Genomic DNA, 21,302 nt, shown 5'->3' on the forward strand with positions numbered 1-21,302 from the left:
GGATGATGTAAAAGTGATGCTTCACCTCACTACTGTATCATCCTTCTAGTTATTCTATTCTATATTCTTCTATATTTCCATATTATATATTTTTTTAGCATAGTTGGAATTAATTAATGAATAATGATTAAATAGTAAAATGTCTTAAGATACAAGAAAACTAAGAATCCCTTTGTTGTATCTTAGGTTTATGAAAGTTTTCAATAGATACAATGGTAATTGAAAGATAGAATCAGTTTTATTCTATTACAAAAATAAAGTTTTTCTTTGATATAAAAAAAAATTCTCTAGGAAGAAAATGTCATAAAATATCAATCCTTAAAAAACTTAGAACTGCTCAAAAAGGAAACTCAAAAGCTAAAATGGGCTGTGGCAAACTGAGTTCAATGACTAACATATGAATAAAATAGGAAATAAATGTGCTTTCAAGTATGTGACCTAATTCTAGTAATTCAGTTAATTTATAGGTATAACTAATTGGATAGAGTTATGGACATTTTATAGAAATGCTTAATTTCAAAATTAAGGAATCAAGCTTATTATCCTGTTTATCTAAGTTAGAATGGTTAAGAGTAAAAGACTTAATACTTATTTAACAGTGATACTGGATAACTTAAACTCCTTAAACCTTTTCTTTTCTGGTAAAATAAGAGTTAAAATAGCACCTACCCTCATTGAGACTACTTATTAAATGAGGTAATATGTGAAAAGTAATTGGAATGGCATTTAGTACATAGTAAGCACTTAATACATGTTAAATATATTCAAGGAATTAAACGTACAAAGTAGTGGTTACATTTTTCAAGCAAGAGAATCCCTTTTTTAATGTCAAAAAAGCTAACTGTACTTTTAGTAAATGACAGAATTCAGAAATGATTTTAAATTAATTTCTACTTAACAAAACATTTTGTACATAGCTTTGAAAGTACACAGCCAGGAAGATTACTATCACTATTATTATTATTATTATTCCATTTACAAAAGTTTGATAAACTCCTTACTGAGAACACAACTATTAATAATAAAGTTAAACTAATAAAGTTTCTAAGTGTAGGATTCCAGACTGCCTCTGGGTGCACTATTACTGGGGGCAGGCATGTTTCAGGACCCACATTCATTGAATGGTCTATCTATAATCTTTAATTAGGCCAAAGAAAAAGGTGAAAAATTAGGAACCTGGGAAAAGAGACAGCAAAGAACAAAAATATTCTCTTCTCTCAGTACTGACACTTTTGCCTTGAAAAATAAGGGAGAGTTTATGATCCTTTAACCCAGTTACATTCTGGTTCTAAAACTACAGCCAAGATCAGACAAACAGATATATTTAAACTCCATTTTATATATACTGTTTTCTAGCAGAGACTATGTTGTTATTGTTGTTGTTTAGCTGCTAAGTCATGTCCAACTCCTTTGCAACCCCATGGACTATGGCCCACCAGGCTCCTTTGTCCATGGGATTTCCTAGGCAAGAAAACTGGAGTGAATTGCCATCTCCTTCTCCAGGGATGTTCCCAACCCAGAGATCGAACTTGCATCTCCTGCACTGGCATTTGAGTGCTTTACCACTGAGCAACCAGGGAAGTCCCGTATAGACTATTGTGATATGCTATTTCCTCTGCTTCTAGGCCCAGTTAACAACACACGTACATCTTGGTTTCAAGTTCAAAGTTATTATCCCAGAGAGGTCTCTCCTGCGCCCAAGGTACACTATCCTTTCTCCCCAAACAATTCGTTATTCTTGACACACTATTATTTCCTTTATGGCACTCAGCATAATTTGTAATCTTATATTTCTGCTTTTACCAGTCTCAGGCCTATTTTCACCAGCACACTGTATAAACAGTAGAGGTCTCTTCAGGTCACAACTTTATTACCTGGTACCTACTGTGTCAAGATCAAGTAGAGACGGAAACAATACATGGAAGAACTGTACAAGAAAGATCTTAATGAACCAGATAACTACAATGGTGTGATCTGTCACTCACAGCCAGACATTCTAGAGTGTGAAGTCAAGTGGACCTTATGAAGCACTGTGGTCAATAAAACTAGTGGATGGGATGGCCTTACAAATAGCTGTGAAAAGAAGAGAAGCAAAAGGCAAAGGAAAAAAGGAAAGATACACCCATTTGAATGCAGAGTTCCAAAGAATAGTAAGGAGAGATAAGAAAGCTTTCCTCAGTGATCAGTGCAAAGAAATAGAGGAAAACAACAGAAAAGGAAAGATCAGAGATCTCTTCAAGAAAATTAGAGATACCAAGAGAACATGTCATGCAAAGATGGGCACAATAAAGGACAGAAATGGTAGGGACCTAACAGAAGCAGAAGATACTAAGAAGAGGTGGCAAGAATACACAGAAGAACTATACATAAAAGATCTTCACGACCCAGATAATCTTGATGGTGTGATCACTCACCTAGAGCCAGACATCCTGGAATGTGAAGTCAAGTGGGCCTTAGGAAGCATCACTACAAACAAAGCTAGTGGAGGTGAAGGAATTCCCGTTGAGCTATTTCAAATCCTGAAAGATGATGCTGTGAAAGTGCTGCACTCAATATGCTAGCAAATTTGGAAAACTCAGCAGTGGCCACAGGACTGGAAAAGGTCAGTTTTCATTCCAACCCCAAAGAAAGGCAATGCCAAAGAATGCTCAAACTACTGCACAATTGCACTCATCTCACACGCTAGTAATGCTCAAGATTCTCCAAGCCAGGCTTCAACAGTATGTGAACTGTGAACTTCCAGATGTTCAAGCTGGATTTAGAAAAGGCAGAGGAACCAGAGATCAAACTGCCAACATCTGTTGGATCATCGAAAAAGCAATAGAGTTCCAGAAAAACATCAACTTCTGCTTTATTGACTATGCCAAAGCCTTGGACTGTGTGGATCACAACAAACTGTGGAAAATTCTTCAAGAGATGGGAATACCAGACCACCTGACCTGCCTCTTTAGAAACCTGTATGCAGGTCAGGAAGCAACAGTTAGAACTGGACATGGAACAACAGACTGGTTCCAAATAGGAAAAGGAGTACGTCAAGGCTGTATATTGTCACCCTGCTTCTTTAATTTATATGCAGAGTACATCATGAGAAATGCTGGGCTGGAAGAAGCACAAGCTGGAATCAAGATAGCCGGGAGAAATATCAATAACCTCAGATATGCAGATGACACCACCCTTATGGCAGAAAGCGAAGAAGAACTAAAGAGCCTCTTGATAAAAGTGAAAGAGGAGAGTGAAAAAGTTGGCTTAAAGCTCAACATTCAGAAAACTAAGCTGATGGCATCTGGTCCCCTCACTTCATGGCAAATAGATGGGGCAACAATGGAAACAGTGACAGACATTATTTTTGGGGGCTCCAAAATCACTGCAGATGGTGACTGCAGCCATGAAACTAAGATGCTTGCTCCTTGGAAGATAAGTTATGACAAACTTAGACAGTGTGTTGAAAAGTGGAGACATCACTCTGCTGACAAAGTTTCGTCTAGTCAAGGCTATAGTCTTCCCAGTGGTCATGTACGGTTGTGAGAGCTGGACCGTAAAGAAGGCAGAGCACCAAAGAATTATGCCTTCAAACTGTTGTGCTGGAAAAGATCCTGAGAGTCCCTTGGACAGTAAGGTGATCAAACCAGTCAATCTTAAGGAAATCAATCCTGAAAACTCATTGGAAGGACTGATGCTGAAGATGAAGCCCTAGCATTTTGGTCACCTGATGTGAAGATCCGACTAATTGGAAAAATCCCTGATGATGGGAAAGATTGAGGGCAGAAGGAGAAGAGGGCATCAGAGGATAAGATGGCTGGATAGCATCACCGATGCAAGGGACTTGAACTTTGGCAAGCTTCAGGAGAAGGTGAGGGACAGGGAGACCTGGCATGCTGCAGTCTATGGAGTCACAAAGAATTGGACATGGTTGGGTGACTGGACAACAACCTATTGTATAGTAAATATATATGTGTAGTCAGTATTAAATAAAATATTTGTTAAACGATGCAGGCTAAACTAAGAAGCAGACTGCAGAAAAAATATTAGCATACAGAATTGTATTCTATTGCAATACTGTTCTAGAGCCTGTAATACTGATGTCAGTGTAACTAAAACACATGAAACCTTTTCCGTTCAAAGAGTAAAAGCAGGTATGCAAATGCACTGATTATGACTGATACTTAAGGAAAACTCTGTGATTTGCCTTACCAGTCCTGCATGAGAATAACTAAATCCTGCTTCACGGGATACAGACCAATTGGCATGCTCTTCAATCACTGACATATCGGGAAACTTTACCACACTGCTGAACCAGTCAAACTCCAACTCTAAACATGGAGTTTCCTAAGAAATGGAACAAAAGTTATTATACATATTATACCTGACTGTCACACACATAAAAAAGAAAAAAAATCTAATTTATGATAATAAAAAGCTTACTTTATTTGGATTTGATCCAGTAACACCAATAGGGTTCAGCAAATCTTCTAGTCCATGAGGTACTGGCCAAAGATTCAAAGCCATTTTTCCAGATACTAGAGTATCTGTGTAATCAAACAAGTTTATATTTCCCCAGGCCAATGGACAGTGTTCCTTAAGAAACAGAAAAATGTTCACTATTCTGTAGATTAAATTATAAAACGCATTTCAAAATACTTTTCTTTGCCAGAAAGGAGAATTCAACAACTGCCTTTAAATTGTATCTATAACAAGTCACATTAATTTTTTTCCAAGTGTAGTTTCATTTTCCCCATTTGAAAGTACACATATTTTTAAAATTATAAATGGGAAATATGAATCAAAGCAAGCAAGACATATTTACGTGTAGTCACTGTGCACATTAAAAGTTTTATCAGTATGAACTGAGGACATATTCATCATAAAATAAATTCTGGAAGCTCTACTAAGTTATTCTTCTTTAAATAAATATATTATTTTTAAATGTTTGATTTATTAATTTTTAAGTAAGGGAAAAAATATCCATTTCTTGAAAAATTCAATCAGCAGTATATTCAGGGGTTTTTAGGAGTGAATATTACCATTCTTTCTGATACTTTACCTCTTTAGCACCCTTTCGGCCTTTAACAGAACAAATGGAAAGGCAAAGTCGAGCAGCACGAGGAAGATCAGGAATGTATATATCGTAATTCAGCCATTCATTCCACCTATGAACAATTTTAAAGAAAAAAAGAATTTACCAAAAAAGACTTTATCCAGACTATATAAATGATTCCTATAAATCACTAAGAGAAAGATAAATCAAAGGAAAACCAGCTCAGAGACTGGAACAGAAACTTTACAAGATCAAATCTAAATGGCTAATAGACATGAAAGAGTAGTCAGTATCATCTGTCATCCAGAAAATGCAAAAATAAAAAGATAACACTAGAAAAGAGAATGGCTAAAACGATAAAGACTGATGATACTAAGGGGTGGTAAGGATGTGCATTAACAGAAAATCTCATACATGCTAGGGGAGGTGTAATTTGTACAACCAATTTGGAAACCATAATCTACTAAAACTGATCCATAACTAGGCTCCATTTCTAGGTATAAAACCACACAAATGTATGCAATCCTGAACAGAATGCTAACAGAATTATATATAGTATCTCCAAACTTCAAAAAAAATCCAAATGTCTAACAGTAAATAGATAAATGGTAGTATGGTCATATAATGGCATACTGTATATCAATGGAAATGAATGCTAGTTATTTACAATATAGATGAAATCTTATAAACATAATATTGACTGTAAGAAGCTAGGAACAAAAGAATATCAACTCCTTGAGTCCATTTATATAAAATTTAGAAACAACCAAAACTAATAGCATTAGAACAGTTACCTCTGGGGAGGAGAGAAGATTAATGGATTGGGAAGGAGTTGAGGAGGGGTTTTTGGAACGTGGGTAAATGTTCTAATTCTTGACCAGCATAGTGGTTATATAGGTATTCATGTTGTGATAATTCACTGAACTACACAATCATGATTTGTATAATTTTATGCATTTGTGCTATACTTTGGTAAAAATAAAAACAAATTCACTTATAGAAAATGGAAATAGAAAAAGGAAACTAAAAAGTAAAAAGCTAAAAACTAAAAAACAGAAAGATAAAATTAATTTCCTATTATGATTAAAATTATATTTAATTACTCTTATGTATGATGTAGTTTCACTCAGAAGAGCCCGTTAATTTAAATAAGTCAGTAGATAAATAAAATAAAAGATACATAAGGAGAAAGTATTTAAATTTCAGAGTACTTCACAGGAAGTAATAAAACTTGACATAATGAGAAGGAAAAAGTTACTACAAAAAGTGATATAAATTATTCAAATTTTCATAAGTTCCCTTTAACTTATTGGTTGTTGTTACATGTGAAATTATGTCTATATTTGGTATACATACTTATAAAGAACCAAATACAATAAGTAGTTCTTTTTTAATTAAAAACAGTAATGGCTAAAAATATGAATTCAGAAGTCAGACTATCTGGAGTAAAATCTTGTTTCTACTATTTTACTAAATGTGTAACCCTTGCTTTTTCTGTTTTCTCATCTGTGAAGTGGGACTAATAACAGCACCAACTCTCATACAGCTGTTGTAAAAATTAAATGAGATAACATAAAGAAATTAGAACAGTAACTAGTCCATATTAAAAGCTCAAGGGTCCATTTACACAGAGAAGACTTACATTTAAAATGGGGAAACTGAGCTAGAAGGAAATCTAAAGGGAAAGCAAACAACAAATGCAGGGAAAAGAAATACTGTAAGCTTTGTTAAGTTCATAGTAATTCAAGAAAAATTAGATGGTGTATCTCAAACATACCTAGTGCTTTTTACGACATTGAAACCTTCTGAATTGCTCATAATTAATGAAAAATTTTCTGCACACTTTTTAAGAGAGCTGTCTTATTAATGTATTATAGTTGTTCAGTACTGTGCTAACCAACTAAAGCATATTCTTTTCTTCTTCTAAAGTCCACACAAACACGCACCACCCCATTAAGTCCTTTAGTTTTAAGCAATGGTTTTATATATATATATTCCAAATTTATTCTGATTTTGGGAGATAACTGGTAACATTTATATGGAAATCATAAAGTATCTAATTTATTTAGCATATAGAAAGCACAAATTTGGAAAACTCATTTAATCTCAGTAAGAATTTTTAAGATTCCATCTTTCTAATAACTTCATATATTTTTACCTCTGATTTTTAAGTACAGAAAAGCTCAACAATTTACTTAAGTCTTTATACTACTTCCATAGGGATTTTACCTTATAGATATTCTTAAAGAAAAGATAATAAAACAGAAATCCTTTCTAAATAGCTACTTTAATATATTAAATTTTGACATTTTGATCTTATATTATTAAATAAATTTACCTTTTACTTTTCTAAAGTCTGTTTATTTTTGTTACTTGAAAGAATTAAGATAAATCTATCTAACATTATTTTGGGGTCTTTCCTTGGGCTTGTTGAACCCCTTAGGTTGTTGGTTTTATAGTTTTCACCAAAATTTAGAAATTTCTGGCTATTATTTCCTCAAATATTGTTTTTATGCTCCTTGCAAAAGCACCCACTTAACCTGTGACAGATATGCTGTACGAATGAGAAACAAACTTTTGTTGGTCTAACAAAAATTTTAAAAGATTCTGGGTTTGTCTATTGCCACAGCGTAACTTCTAACCTGCTTTCAGACATACAATGGTTCAGGCAGGATGGCACTTATATTCCTTCTTCCTGGTAGAGAAGGCTACCATCTCTCTGAACTTTACCTATGGTCTAGAAGGGTGGCACCTCTAGCAATGACAAGACCAGAACTTTTCCCTGACTCTTCTAGAACTCAGTCTGAATTCATTATGAAACTTACTTCTGGAAGATCCATTAGTCGGCTCTACTGCTAGTCTAAAAAGTCTACTTTAACATTTAAAACCAATTTGAGTTATCTTAAAATACTACTATATTCAGGAATAAACTTTTATTCCCAAATGATTCTATAAACAAAGGCAAAGAAATGGCAAGATGGAAAGTTGCTGAATTATACTACCTTTTTTATTTCTTCATTTTATCTAGGCAGTAATCATTTTTAAACATTTCCAATAACTCCTCCTCCCACTAAGAAATTGGTTTGTTCCCCAAAATTCTTTACTTGAATGTGATAAACATGTATTCTTGGGAGTGTTGTAAAGGAAACTGCCTCAGATTAGTACAGCTCTGAAGTTATTTGCCAACTCTCACTTCTTAATGGAAATGGAGTTTAAAAAGGAATAAAATGCAAGGTTTTTAGACCTACTGTAAGGAATCATCAGCACTAAACTATAACCACATTCTGTTTTCTCCTCGACACAACGAAAGAGAGAATCAGAAAAACTGTTCCAGTAACATTTTAGAGAATATAAATAAAGTGATCCCGAATGAAGATACTTATTTGATGGAATGTCCTTATGTTCTATATTAAATGTCTTGGAATTATATATGACTTGCATAAAACTAATAATGTAAAATATGCTACTTTTATTTATTATACTGTTAAACACTAATACGACTTTTGAAAATATAAATTCATATACTTCCTTACCTGGGATTGGAACAAGGTACTCTTTGAGTGTTCACATTATCACATAAGGGTTCTCCTCCATGGTAGATACCTGTTCGAACATAAATCTAAGGGGAAAAAAAGTTATGTGTATACACATACATATACGCATACACATACATATACTAGACAAGACCAATATTAAACATTATCAAAACAACTTAACTGATATGAATGAGAGAATCAACTAAAAGTTTTTGTTCAGATGTAGCTTTTCTGTTCTCTTTTTCTTCCCATATATAGTAAATTAATAAATGATGTAGATTTTTCACCAATATGTTGCTGCCTTCAACGCAGGCCCACAATCCCTTTTTAGGCCAGTTATGTAATTCAGTTTTACAAATTTCAGAACAATAAATTGGTACATATACTAAATATTACTTAGTACTCTTAGCAGTTAGAGCAGCACTTCATAGAGAAATTATTAATATTTCTACAACAAAACATATGGATATTTACACTAAGTGGGATAAAGACTATAAAAAACCTTGCTTCAGACTAGGTCAGGTTTTCCTGCCAAATGAATTCTATAAAAGTTTGGTTTTAAGAGCTCAGAATTACAGATATTAGAATTATTAGAATTACAGAAAAGGACTATAAACTAAGGTAGATGTTTTCTAGCCAACTGAAAACGTACTGCAGGTAAACGGATTATGATATAGTTCAATAAAAAAGATTTATATAAAATAATTTATATTAATTATAAACAGCAACACTTGACCTTACCTTGTCAATGTCTCGAATATTTACATTCACATAGGTTGCACAAAGAATTTTTATTCTGAGTGCACTATTTATAACCCAAAGGGATTTTGTAGATGTTTCTCCATTCATATATGGCGTAGCTGTGGAGATGCGTCTGGAATATGATGGCATTGTAAAACAGTCCATTGGCAGTTGAGAATAGAGGCTTTCTTTAGCCATCAGCATCAAATTGGGCATCCTCCCAAGCATTATACAGCTTCTTATATACTGTAAGAGATTAAGGTGGGAGGGGAGAAGCCATTTTTTGTAAGGTTTCATTTTAAAAGCAAAATGCAAAGAGTATTATGAGATAATTTACATACTAATCTGCAAAGGTGATTAAACAAATCAAACATTACAGATTTTTTTTTAGCAGTTGCTATATTTATAACATTTAAAACACTAACATTTGGGAGTTAGGTTACAGCACAGATAAGCCAAGCACCTCCTGGCATATAAATTGTATAAAAGAAAAGAAAAATCAAGGTCAGCTTTTGAGACTATAGTTCTACCTTCAACTGGAAAAAAAAAAAAGAAAGAAGAAAGAGTTAAAAATAAGGATCAGGACATACTCATTATGAAAACACTGTACTTGTTAAAGGAAAAAGCAACATATTTAGAAAGTCTCTGTCATTCAACGTATTAAGTCATACTGATGTAAAATCCAAGAGCTGCTGCCCACTTGTTCTTTTGTCCCAACATTTCTTGAGAAATATTTCTTAAAAAAAAATCACACACACACACACACAAAGAGAGGAGACTAATAATTATGAAATATGTTTTAAAAAATATTAAAATGCATTGGTTTGAACTTTAAAATGATAATCAGGATACAGATTTTAATATAAATGCTACTGTATACCCCTAATCACTCAGTAGGTGAAGAATTCGCCTGCCAATGCAGGAGACACAGGTTCGATCCCCAGGTTTGGAAGATCCCCTGGAGAAGGAAATGAAAACTCGCTCCAGTATTCTTGCCTGGGAAATTCCATGGACAGAGGAGCCTGGGGGCGTTACAGTCCCTGGGGCCACACAGAGTTGGACACAACTGAGCGACTAAGCACATATACACATAGCACTACTGTACACATATTACAAAAACCTGCCTCCTTACCCATAAGCCCTAGTACAATGTAAGTAAACTAAAAGCCAAAACCATGTCTTACTAGGTACTGTAAATCAGTACTTGACATATGCTTGGTACAAATATGGTTGCTTCTTATAGGTATTTATTTAATGAATAGAAAAATAGAGTAGAGAAGTATTAACAGTGCATCTTAATTAACTGTAGATCTGGATTTTGAAATGTTTAATTTCTTCTAGTGCCACTGTTTGGAAAGGGATAAAAATCATTCAGTTCAGTTCAGTTCAGTCGCTCAGTCGTGTCCGACTCTTTGCGACCCCATGAATCACAGCACGCCAGGCCTCCCTGTCCATCACCAACTCCCAGAGTTCACTCAGACTCATGTCTGTCGAGTCAATTTGGGTGTTAGTGTAACTGCCTTTTTTTTTTTTTTGACAAAGAACATTTACTTTATTGCTAACACTGTGTATTCAAATACAAGCCCTTTTTTGAAAAGTATGGCACATGAAAAGCCTTTTGGGCAAGTTTCATGTTATTTAAAATTTCTATTGGCTATAAAAGTATTTCCACTATAGAACTGAGCTATCCAGAAAAAGCACATAATGCATTTTTTTGTAAAACACCTGAAACATTATTATATCTTACTTCATGGCACAATTAAATTGTCATCAAATGTTTGTATCTGAATAATGACATAACTATTGTTACAACTGTAAACTGTTACTCAGCTTACCCATATACATGTAGTCAGGTCCCCAAATATTAATCATATAAAATCTAAAAGCATAGCACTGGTCCTCTGAAATTCATCAGTCTCTCAAACTAAATATAGTGTAAAAAAATGAACTTATTAATGCTATTTACTAATACTAATTATTTAGTTTTGGGAATTCCCTGGCAGTCTAGTAATTAGGACTTGGCGTTTTCACTGCCAAAACCAGGGCTCAATCCCTGGTCAAGGAACTAAGATTCTGGAAGCGAAGTAGTGTGGCCAAAAAAAATTAAATTTTCAAAAACTGCATCCTAAATACAGATACCAGTTCCCAATGTTATTACCTTTTAAATTTAAAATTAATATCTTTAAAACTTGTTACTCACCTTATACTGACTCAGAGGATATTTTTCTAGGAAGTATTCATCACATCCACACACTTTTAAAATATACTTGCCCTGATATTCTAAAACACAGAGTTTTAGTTGTTCAGATGATAGCAACATACTTCGAGTTTTTTTCCTGATTGCTTCAGCAATTACTTGTTCTGGCACACAGTCATGGTTGATTTTCAGAGTATACTTCTGTTTGTCATTATTTGGAGAAACTATTACCCAAATCACCACTATTATTTGCCCTAAAATAGAAAAATAATATTAAATGCAATCACCACATATATTTCATTTTTCAAGAGACAAGTTTCAAAAAGTATGCAGTACCATTACTCTAACCACAAAGAGAAATGACTTATGCTGCTGCTAAGTCGCTTCAGTCGTGTCCGACTCTGTGCGACCCCATAGACGGCAGCCCACCAGGCTCCGCCATCCCTGGGATTCTCCAGGCAAGAACACTGGAGTGGGTTGCCATTTCCTTCTCCAATGCATGAAAGTGAAAAGTGAAAGTGAAGTGGCTCAGTCGTGTCCGACTCTTAGCAACCCCATGGACTGCGGCCCACCAGGGTCCTCCGTCTGTGGGATTTTCCAGGCAAGAGTACTGGAGTGGGGTGCCATTGCCTTCTCTGGAAATAACTTATAATCAACCATAATTAAATACAGGTAAATGTCAGGTAGAAAGAGCAAATCTTCAAATCTGATAGGGCTGACAAACCATGCCCCAGCCTCATGTTTTAAGGCAAGCACACAAAACTGTGACTACTGTGTGTTGCAAGTATCTGAGACCAAGCTAATTTCCATTCTAAACTGCATGACATACTTCATACATACAACCCCTCTGAAGAGTGATTCATGATGGCATCAAAGGTTCAACAGTACTTTAAGTACAAGTGTGTCTCGTAACTATGGGGAAGAACCATGGAGACTTAAAGAAAGATGTTGAATCAGAATGAGAGAAAAGATGGTGGAGCGAAGGGGAAGAAAATAAATTTTCTATTTTTTTCCTTTAAGATTAATGAAGTATAAAGCTAGGGGACCAAGAAAAAGAAGATGAAAATGAAAAGATTAAAACTATGTTGGAGTGGCCAGGGTATACACAGTAAAATTCTTTCAGATTTTCTATATGTTGGAAAATTTTCATAAAGAGTATTAGGAAAAAATGAAAAGATCATTCCATTTTAAAAACTATGCTAATGTAGAAATGAATTTTAAATGAAGATCTTATGTTATATAATCATTAAACTACTTAGAATAATATGGCTGAAATAATAATAAGATGCCTTAATTTATTCTACTGACAGAATACTATGTTTAATAAGTAAACCTATTCTATAATTTTCCATTAAAAACTTTACTTTGTTACCTTGAAAAACACAAATATTTATCTGATACATGATATTTTCATTTCTAAAACAACGCAGTTTAAATACTCTCATGTTCACTTAATTCTAGAAACTGATATACTGTCAATAGTCAAGTCATTATTATCACTCATTATGATCAGAGTTAAACACTGCATCTAACATTTACTTTTTCTTTGTATATAGTAAGAATGTGTTAACTTTCTCCATAATTTCATAAAATATTTCTATTTATAGTTGTTTTTATTTGTAAAAATATAATATTTCTATTTATAGTTGTTTTTATTTGTAAAAATATAATTAGCTGTAATTCTGTTAACAGTGAATTTGAAATTCAACGTTTTCTTTTCAGTTTTATTCTAAGATAATTCACCAAGGGATCAGCACCACATGTACATATTCATTCACTCAATCAATACTTATTGCACACAAGTTGTGTACTTGGCAGTCAATTATTATATCTTGTCAGTATAAGCAGTCCCTGTCTTCAAGAAGCTTATCATCTAGCTAGGGCAAAAAGACTGGATAATGATATAGGTACAGACAGAAGTTTTCATTACAGTGGCCATTTATGGTAGATAAATAATTTTCTTACCTTTATCCAATTTATTATATATGTGCTTTGGCAGTTCTGGTGAAGATTCTACATTTGGAGGATAAACATACATTGCTCTACTATGAGGTGAATTAAGATCCCTAAGATCCACAGCTTCTTTACAAACATTGAGAATATTCCTTCGGAAGTCCTGTACTTCTGGATCTTTAACCATATCGAATTCACACACTGGCATGCCGATAGCAAAACCTTAAAGGATATAACATTCTGTTAAACACACAGTAAGACCATGCTTGTTATAAACAAGGAATTTGGTAGATATGGACGATCACAGTAAAGAATTTTCTGTGTTAATAAAATTTTTGATGAATACATATAGTAAGAATTGACAAAGTCTCAAATATGTTTAATATATAAAATATGATATGCTCAGTAATTTGGAACAAAAGTAGCAAACATTATTCATTATCAATTATTTTTTAGAAAACAAAACAAAACTGGGATATAGCAAATATAAATTATCCCTCATTCCCTCATATGATACTTCTTAAAGAAAACTTTACAGAATAATACCAAGGTGTTAAAAATAGTCCCTTAGCCTAACAGTCAAAAAATACTTTAGAATTGTAATGATTTTTATTTTGAAATCTATTTAACCAGTTCAGACAAAATATTTTATTAATGAGAAAACAGTTAAGCTTCACAGTTATTTGCATTTAGAATGGGATGACAATGCCATTTCAAAATTTTATCATACCAATTTCTCGATTGAGGATCTTTTCTTCACGGTTGCCTACTGGTTCAATTACTTTTAAAAAGGGTTGAAAAAGCCGAAGGTCACAAAGTCGTCTTGTTTCATCAAAAAATTCTTCCCTTTCTGCTTCTTGGGTAACACTTACGAAAATGTAAGACGATTCATCTTGAAGAAGTTGATGGAGAGGGTATTTTCTTGCTTCTTTAAATAGTTCATGCTTTATCGTTATTAACGTAGCCTCACGGAGGCATTCTAAAGTCACTATCATCCCATTTGGTAGTAAACATTCTACTAGGATTCTTGGGGGCATCAAGTGGATGCCCCACAGTTCACCTGATGATGGTCTTGGAGGCATTGTTCTGATCCTTTACAAGTTTTACATATAAAAGTACTTTAAGGAATTAGATGTGTGGCTGTCCCAAAGCAGAAATCTAAATCAAAGAAAGAAAAAGTATGTTAAAGGAGGAACCATCAAAGAATACACATATGGCATTACTAAATGTAAAATTTCATTTTCTGTAGTTTGAAATGATTAGAGTAAGTAATTATAGTTCATCTTATATTATTGTTCCTAATTAGGCTAAAAGATGGCTTTCCTGGTAGCCCAGACAGTAAAGAATCTGCCTGCAATGCAGAAGAGACCTGAGTTCGATCCCTCGTTTGGGAAGATGCCCTGGAGGAGGACATGGAAACCCACTCTAGTGTTCTTGCCTGGAGAATCCCCATACACAGAAGAGCCTGGTGGGCTACAGTCCATGGGATCGCAAAGAGTCAGATGCAACTGAGCGACTGCTGCTGCTGCTGCTAAGTCACTTCAGTCGTGTCCGACTCTGTGAGACCCCATAGACGGCAGCCCACCAGGCTCTTCTGTCTATGGGGATTCTCCAGGCAAGAACACTGGAGGGGGTTGCCATTTCCTTCTCCAATGCATGAAAGTGAAAAGTGAAAGTGAAGTTGCTCAGTTGTGTCCGACTCTTCGCTACCCCATGGACTGCAGCCTACCAGGCTCCCCCGTCCATGGGATTTTCCAGGCAAGAGTACTGGAGTGGGGTGCCATCGCCTTAGCACAGGCTAAAAGAATTGATTCCAAACCAGAAATTAGAAAAAACAATTATTTGCATTTAACCACATTTAATAAATTCATTCAATAAAAAATTCTTATTTGAATGGATTTTTAAGGTCAGATCTTATCAAGACAGAGCTGGAGCTATGGAGAGAATAAATAGTAAGCTGCAACTGAAACCAAAATTCCCATTATATATCATTCCTTTCTATTTTATGGAACAACAGAATTTGGCCTGGAAAGGACCTTTTAGACCATGGTTGCACTGTTCTTAAAGATGAGTAAAGTAAAGGCTTTTAGGCAAGAATAATGAAATGGCAACCCACTCCAGCACTCTTGCCTGGAAAATCCCATGGACAGAGGAGCCAGGCAGGCTACAGTCCAAGGGGTTGCAAGAGTCAGACATGACTTAGCAACTACACCACCACCACTGTTTTTACTTTAAAGATGAGTAAAGTAAAGGCTAGAGAAGTCAAATCCTTTTCCTTTTACACTACTACTTCTACTCTGTGGTAACTAGAATTTGCACAGTTTAGTACTTTTTTCTTTCTTAAGAAAGAAAAATCTTTGTAATTTCCTTTTTTTGTATTGATTATTGTCTAAGTGATACCTTTGATGATTCTGTCTTTAAGTATAATTTGGTTATATATTCAGTATAATAAAAGTGTCATCAATGCATTTGCCTTGAGATAGGATGATTAATTTGCAATGATCCATTCCTTTTACCAAAAAGTAGTAGTGTTGGTCGCTCAGTCGCGTCCAACTCTTTGCAACCCCATAAACTGGAGCCTGCCAGGCTCCTCTGTCCATGGGATTCTCTAGGCAAGAATACTGGAGTGGGTTGCCATTCCCTTCTCCAGAGCATCTTTCCAACCCAGGGATCAAACTTGGGTCTCCCGCATTGCAGGCATATTCTTTACTGTGGTTTATATTTTGTTATTCAGTAAGCTAAACTATAAAACTATAAGAAAAAAATAAGGTCAGAGATACTAAGAAAATAAAAAAGAAATAAAAGTTAAGTCAGAGAAATGATTCAAAAAACCCCAGACAACTTACTGTATTCAATTACTCTTATCAGGCACTATAGACAATAGCTATAAATGACCCTATTCACCAACAATGTATTGGTGCTGTCCCCAGGACCATGTTAGGTACTGGGAATATGATGATGATGAATAAGACAGGCATGGCCTCTGCCCTCACAAGACAACATCGAGAGTGTGAAGGTTATGTGTATGCTGGTGTGGGGTAAAAAATTGACACGTATAAAACAGGAAAAAAAAACAAACAACCTCTCATGAAGAAGTACCAGGTGCTTATAAAAGCACATACAGTGGTCACCTAACTTAATGGAAGTTGGAATGAGGCAGTTTTCCATAGAAGGTAACATTTAAACTAAATTCTTTAAGGATAAGCAGGAGTGGAACACACACAGTGAGAAAGAGGTGAAGAGCAGGATATACTTAATCCAGAAACTGTCTCTGACTCCTTTATTGCGTAGAAGCCAGTATCTAATTCATCAACAAATTGTGTTAATTCTATACCTTGAATTTCTTAATGTCTTGGGTCAGTCCACTACTATTTCTTATCTGGACCACTGCAAAGGCCTAACTGTCTTACTACATCTCCATTTGCCCCCTACAATTCCTCTTTCTCCACACAGCCTATGAAACCTAGAGAGAGCAATAGGATATATTTTGATTAGATGTGTTTGCAGTACCCATTCTCAGTTGCAAACAAGTGTTTATGGTATGCTTCAGAGTTTTAACACATGAAGAAGGAGATGAGGAATAAATTGGCAGGAATTTCAAGCCCCCTCCCTACCTCTGGAAATACAGAGATCAGTTGAAAGACAATAAGGAATGTACAATTTTTTTTTAATACTTGAAAATATCTTCTTCAAATTTATAAGAGACTCACTGAGGTTACAGGATTTAAAATATAATTATCCTATTCTCTATACTTTTAAAAGAAAATTCACTGGCCAGTAAAAAAAAACAGATGGATCAATCTGAGAGCATAATTATAGAAATGAGTTAGGCTATGCTTTTTAAAAAACACACAAAAAAATTTAAAGAATGCAAGGGGAAATGCCAAATGATTACTTTTAAGTGATGATCTGCCTGCAGAAAAAAGTTCAAATAAAAACAAAACCAAACCACAAACCATACCAAAACAGCAGCTGTGTTTACAGTTTTCTTTGTTGAATGGCACTAACAGGTCTATGTTATGGAATCATGAGGGCAACTATTTTATATAATAAATAACAACTCCCGAAGTCCCATATGTTTCCTAAGAATTAGCGAAAGAGACGTCTAGTACCCAAGAGATCACTGATTCTAATCCTTATTCTACTTTAGTATATTTATGGGCAATTAACAACTATGAAATACTTGAGACACACCCTTCTCATTAAGAGAATAAATGTGATCATAGCCATAAAATACTGGGAGATCCTGGAAAGCAGGCACTGGTCCACACTGGTAGTACTCTACAGGAGGGAGAGGAAGCTAACTTTCTTATTTGTCCTCGTACCCCAGTACTCTACTACTTCACAAGAAGTGTAGAAGAGACAAATGGAGCTAACACTCACTATTTAGTAGATATCTTGCACTTAGGCATGCAATAACCCTTTTGGGGTAAGTAATAAACATTTTACATATGAGAAAACTGAGGGTCAGAGAAGTAAAGTTATTTGCCACCAGTAAATATTAAATATTTTGAATCCAGGTCTACATGATTTCAAAGTACACATTATAACCATACAGTTATGGCAGGAATAGTCACTGGTGGTGAATAATGGTGAATAAAAAGAACAGGCTCTGAAGTTACACTGGATTCAGATTCTGTCTGCCTTAGTTAATAGTTGTATGGCCTTAAGCAGTTCAATTCATCTCACCAAACCTTATATCACCACCACCACCACCACCCTGGCCCCCTGCCCCAATTTGTTAAGTTGGGATAATAGCATACACTTCATCGGACCATGGTATCGATGAGGTAATATATGAAAACCACGTAAGCAAAGAGACTGGCACACTGTAAGCACTCAAAAAATGTTAAATATAATTAACAAACCTGTCAAGTATACCCATAGTATCTTTTCAAGTTTTTATGAATTATTCAAGAAGGGCATCAGTTAGTGATAGGAATAAGAGGACTGGGTTCTTTTACAGAGGGGGGCAAGTAAACAAGGCGTTTCAGCTTCACAAAGCAGTACCAGAGTCAAGTGCTGAAGCCCGAAGGCAGAACCGGAACTGCAAGATTCAAAGACGAATTTGGAACAGTACCAAGTGGTTCAGATGCTGGGATTTTTGCAACTGTGGCTTGTTCCCCAGATCCTGTGTATCCCTATTTAATTAGAATAGCTATTTACAGCTTAGGTGTAAGGAATCCCTGGCTTAATCACCCTTTTTGGAGAAATACTTGTTTGTGCCAGGTTCTAGGTTAATAGTATGAAAACAATGGTAAATACATGCTTTCTCTTTGGTTGTTGAGTTTGTTGGGGAAAAACAAGACCCAGGAACAACTTTAACAATGGAAAATTGTTATAAGGCAGAAGAGGAACTTTGGAAAAGTCACAAGAAATCTCCAACTGCCTGAGGAGGCTAGGGAAGGCACCAGGGAAGTTTATGTACAGCATTACAGATTAATCGGGATTTTGCAGAGAAGTGGCTTGGACCTGGGGCAGATAGGTGAAGAGGGAGTTTTAGACAGGTATAAAAGTGTGTGTGCAAAGACCATGAAAAAAATGCGGCCTTTACCAGCAATACAAGTTTGATTTTTTTTTTACTACTTGAGTATGAAATGCATGGGGATAGGAGGACTGAGAGATACACAGGGGCACAAGAAAAGTGGACAGACTCCAAGTGAAGGGGTTTGAATTCTATGTAGTATACTCTAAGTAAAAGGGAGTCTCTAAGTATTTTGAACAAAAGAATACCATGACATTTTTTCATGATTTTTAAATTCAGATTTCTTAAAAGTTTTGTTTTCAAATAAATGATATAATCAAATAAACAGTAAACCAAGGTGTAAAAACACACCTTTAAGGACAAAATATGCAGCAGAAATGAACAGCAGAAAACAGTCTCAGACTCTCCATTGTCCCTTGACTTTTATAGCAAAAGGTTTCTTAATTCAATGGGCAATTCAGTATTTGGAACACCAGACGTGCACTCTTCCAGCCAAAAAGACAATGACATTTTGACAATTTGGTTTTTAACTCCTTAACTGAAAGCCTTTCTCCATTTATATTAGAATGGTATTTCCAGATTTTATCAATTAAGGCAAGAGTTGTCCAACTATGGCCCACAGGCTAAACCCAGCTAACCACCTGCTTTTTGTAAATAAAGTTCAACTGAAACACAGCCAAGAAACCATGTTTATGTACCATCAATGATGCTTTCACACAAAAACAGTAGAGTTGAGCAGGTGCTACAGAGACCATGTGGCCTGCAAAATCTAAAATATTTACTATCTGGCCTTTTACAGAAAAAGTCTGCTACCTCTGAAAACATGTCAGAATTACTTGATATCAACTAGAGAATTTTCTAAATAATCACTGGCTAATAAGTCATCCCAACCATGCCTTTGCAACCTCAATCCCACACTTTCAATCTAAATATTATGAAAACAAAGAGATTAATGTTATGTCCAATTCTTTGTGACCCCGTGGACTGTAGCCTACCAGGCTCTTCCCTCCATGGGATTCTCCAGGCAAGAGTACTGGAGCGGGTTGCCATTTCTTTCTCCAAATGTTAAGCCAGTCAAGTTAAAATCTTAAAACACTAAAGTACCTTATAAGTCACCTAATTAAAGTTTGGTAGCAATTTTCAGTGTTAGGTGCTCACCTATCTGATATAGAAGTTTTTGTGAAGCACTTCTAAAGTTATTCCTAAAGGTTGTTATTCTTACACTTCTTTATTCCAACAGTCTGCCTTCTATCTCTTCACATATTGACAAAGACTAAAAATTTTCCCTAGTTCTTTTAACCCCAATTCCTTTAACCACAATTCAAGTGAGATAGCTTGTTGTCTTCTTTGCCATCACTGGATGTATTCTTTTGCTGATAATATTCACCTCAAAATGCAGCAACTAACATCTAGTACAATACTCTACAGTCAATATCATTAAGGAAGAGTACAGATAACTGTTAACTGTGGATTATAAGTCTATATACACTGGCTAAGATAGCAGAGACTTTCTAACTTAAAATATATATAAAGCATATCTTATATATTTTAAATTTTAATTTCAGAAGTATATTATGTTTAAAAATTATTTGTTTCTAAAATATCAATGTTACATCTGCATCAGAAAATCACTAAAAATAAGGAAGCTATTTTTGTTGGTAGAGTCATTTTGGAGAACAGTATAGAGGTTCCTTAAGAAACTAGAGAGAGAGCTACCATATGACCCTGCAATCCCACTCCTGGGCATATATCCGGAGAAAAGCATGATATAAAAGGATACATGCACCTCAATGTTCATTGCAGCACTGTTAACAGCAGCCGATAGCCAAGGCATGGAAGCAACCTAAATGTCCATCGACAGGGAAATGGATAAAGAAGATGTGGTACATATGTACAATGGAATATCACTCAGACATTAAAAAGAATGAAATAATGCCATTCGTAGCAAGATGGACAGACCGAGAGAATGTCATACTGAGTGAAGTTAAGTCAGAGAAGGAGAAATATTGTGTGACATCCCTTATATGTGGAATTGAAAAAGAAATGATAGAAATGAACTTACAAAACTGAAAGAGACAGACTTCAAGAACAAAATTCTGCTTGTCAGTGGGAAGAGACAGTTAGGGACTTTGGGATGGACATGTACACACTGCTATATTTTAAATGGATAACCAACAAGGATCCACTGTATATGGAACTCTATTCACTGTTGTGGTCAGCCTGGATAGGAGAAGGGTTTGGGGGAGAATGGATACATGTACATGTTGGCTGAGTCCCTCTGCTGTTCACCTGAAACTATCACAACATTGTTAACCGTCTATACCCCAGTACAAAATAAAAAGTTTAAAAAAAAAA

General features: G+C 35.0%; 1 protein-coding gene across 5 annotated transcripts in view; it reads right to left on the reverse strand.

Moving 5' to 3' along the window:
- PIK3CA (phosphatidylinositol-4,5-bisphosphate 3-kinase catalytic subunit alpha) overlaps positions 1–21,302 on the reverse strand; it is an 88,902-nt gene that overhangs the window by 21,045 nt on the left and 46,555 nt on the right. For all 5 annotated transcript variants that reach the window (XM_006054301.4, XM_044944501.2, XM_044944502.2 and 2 more), the window contains 8 exons: positions 14,193–14,620; positions 13,475–13,684; positions 11,513–11,763; positions 9,313–9,558; positions 8,569–8,654; positions 5,042–5,147; positions 4,423–4,575; positions 4,192–4,326 (listed from right to left, as the gene is read on the reverse strand). In XM_006054301.4, coding sequence (XP_006054363.1) covers positions 4,192–4,326; positions 4,423–4,575; positions 5,042–5,147; positions 8,569–8,654; positions 9,313–9,558; positions 11,513–11,763; positions 13,475–13,684; positions 14,193–14,544 — 1,539 coding nt within the window. In that variant the 5' untranslated portion in view covers positions 14,545–14,620. The remainder of the gene's footprint in view (positions 1–4,191; positions 4,327–4,422; positions 4,576–5,041; positions 5,148–8,568; positions 8,655–9,312; positions 9,559–11,512; positions 11,764–13,474; positions 13,685–14,192; positions 14,621–21,302) is intronic.

Source organism: Bubalus bubalis, chromosome 1 (assembly GCF_019923935.1).
Source record: "Bubalus bubalis isolate 160015118507 breed Murrah chromosome 1, NDDB_SH_1, whole genome shotgun sequence".
Taxonomy (NCBI): domain Eukaryota; kingdom Metazoa; phylum Chordata; class Mammalia; order Artiodactyla; family Bovidae; genus Bubalus; species Bubalus bubalis.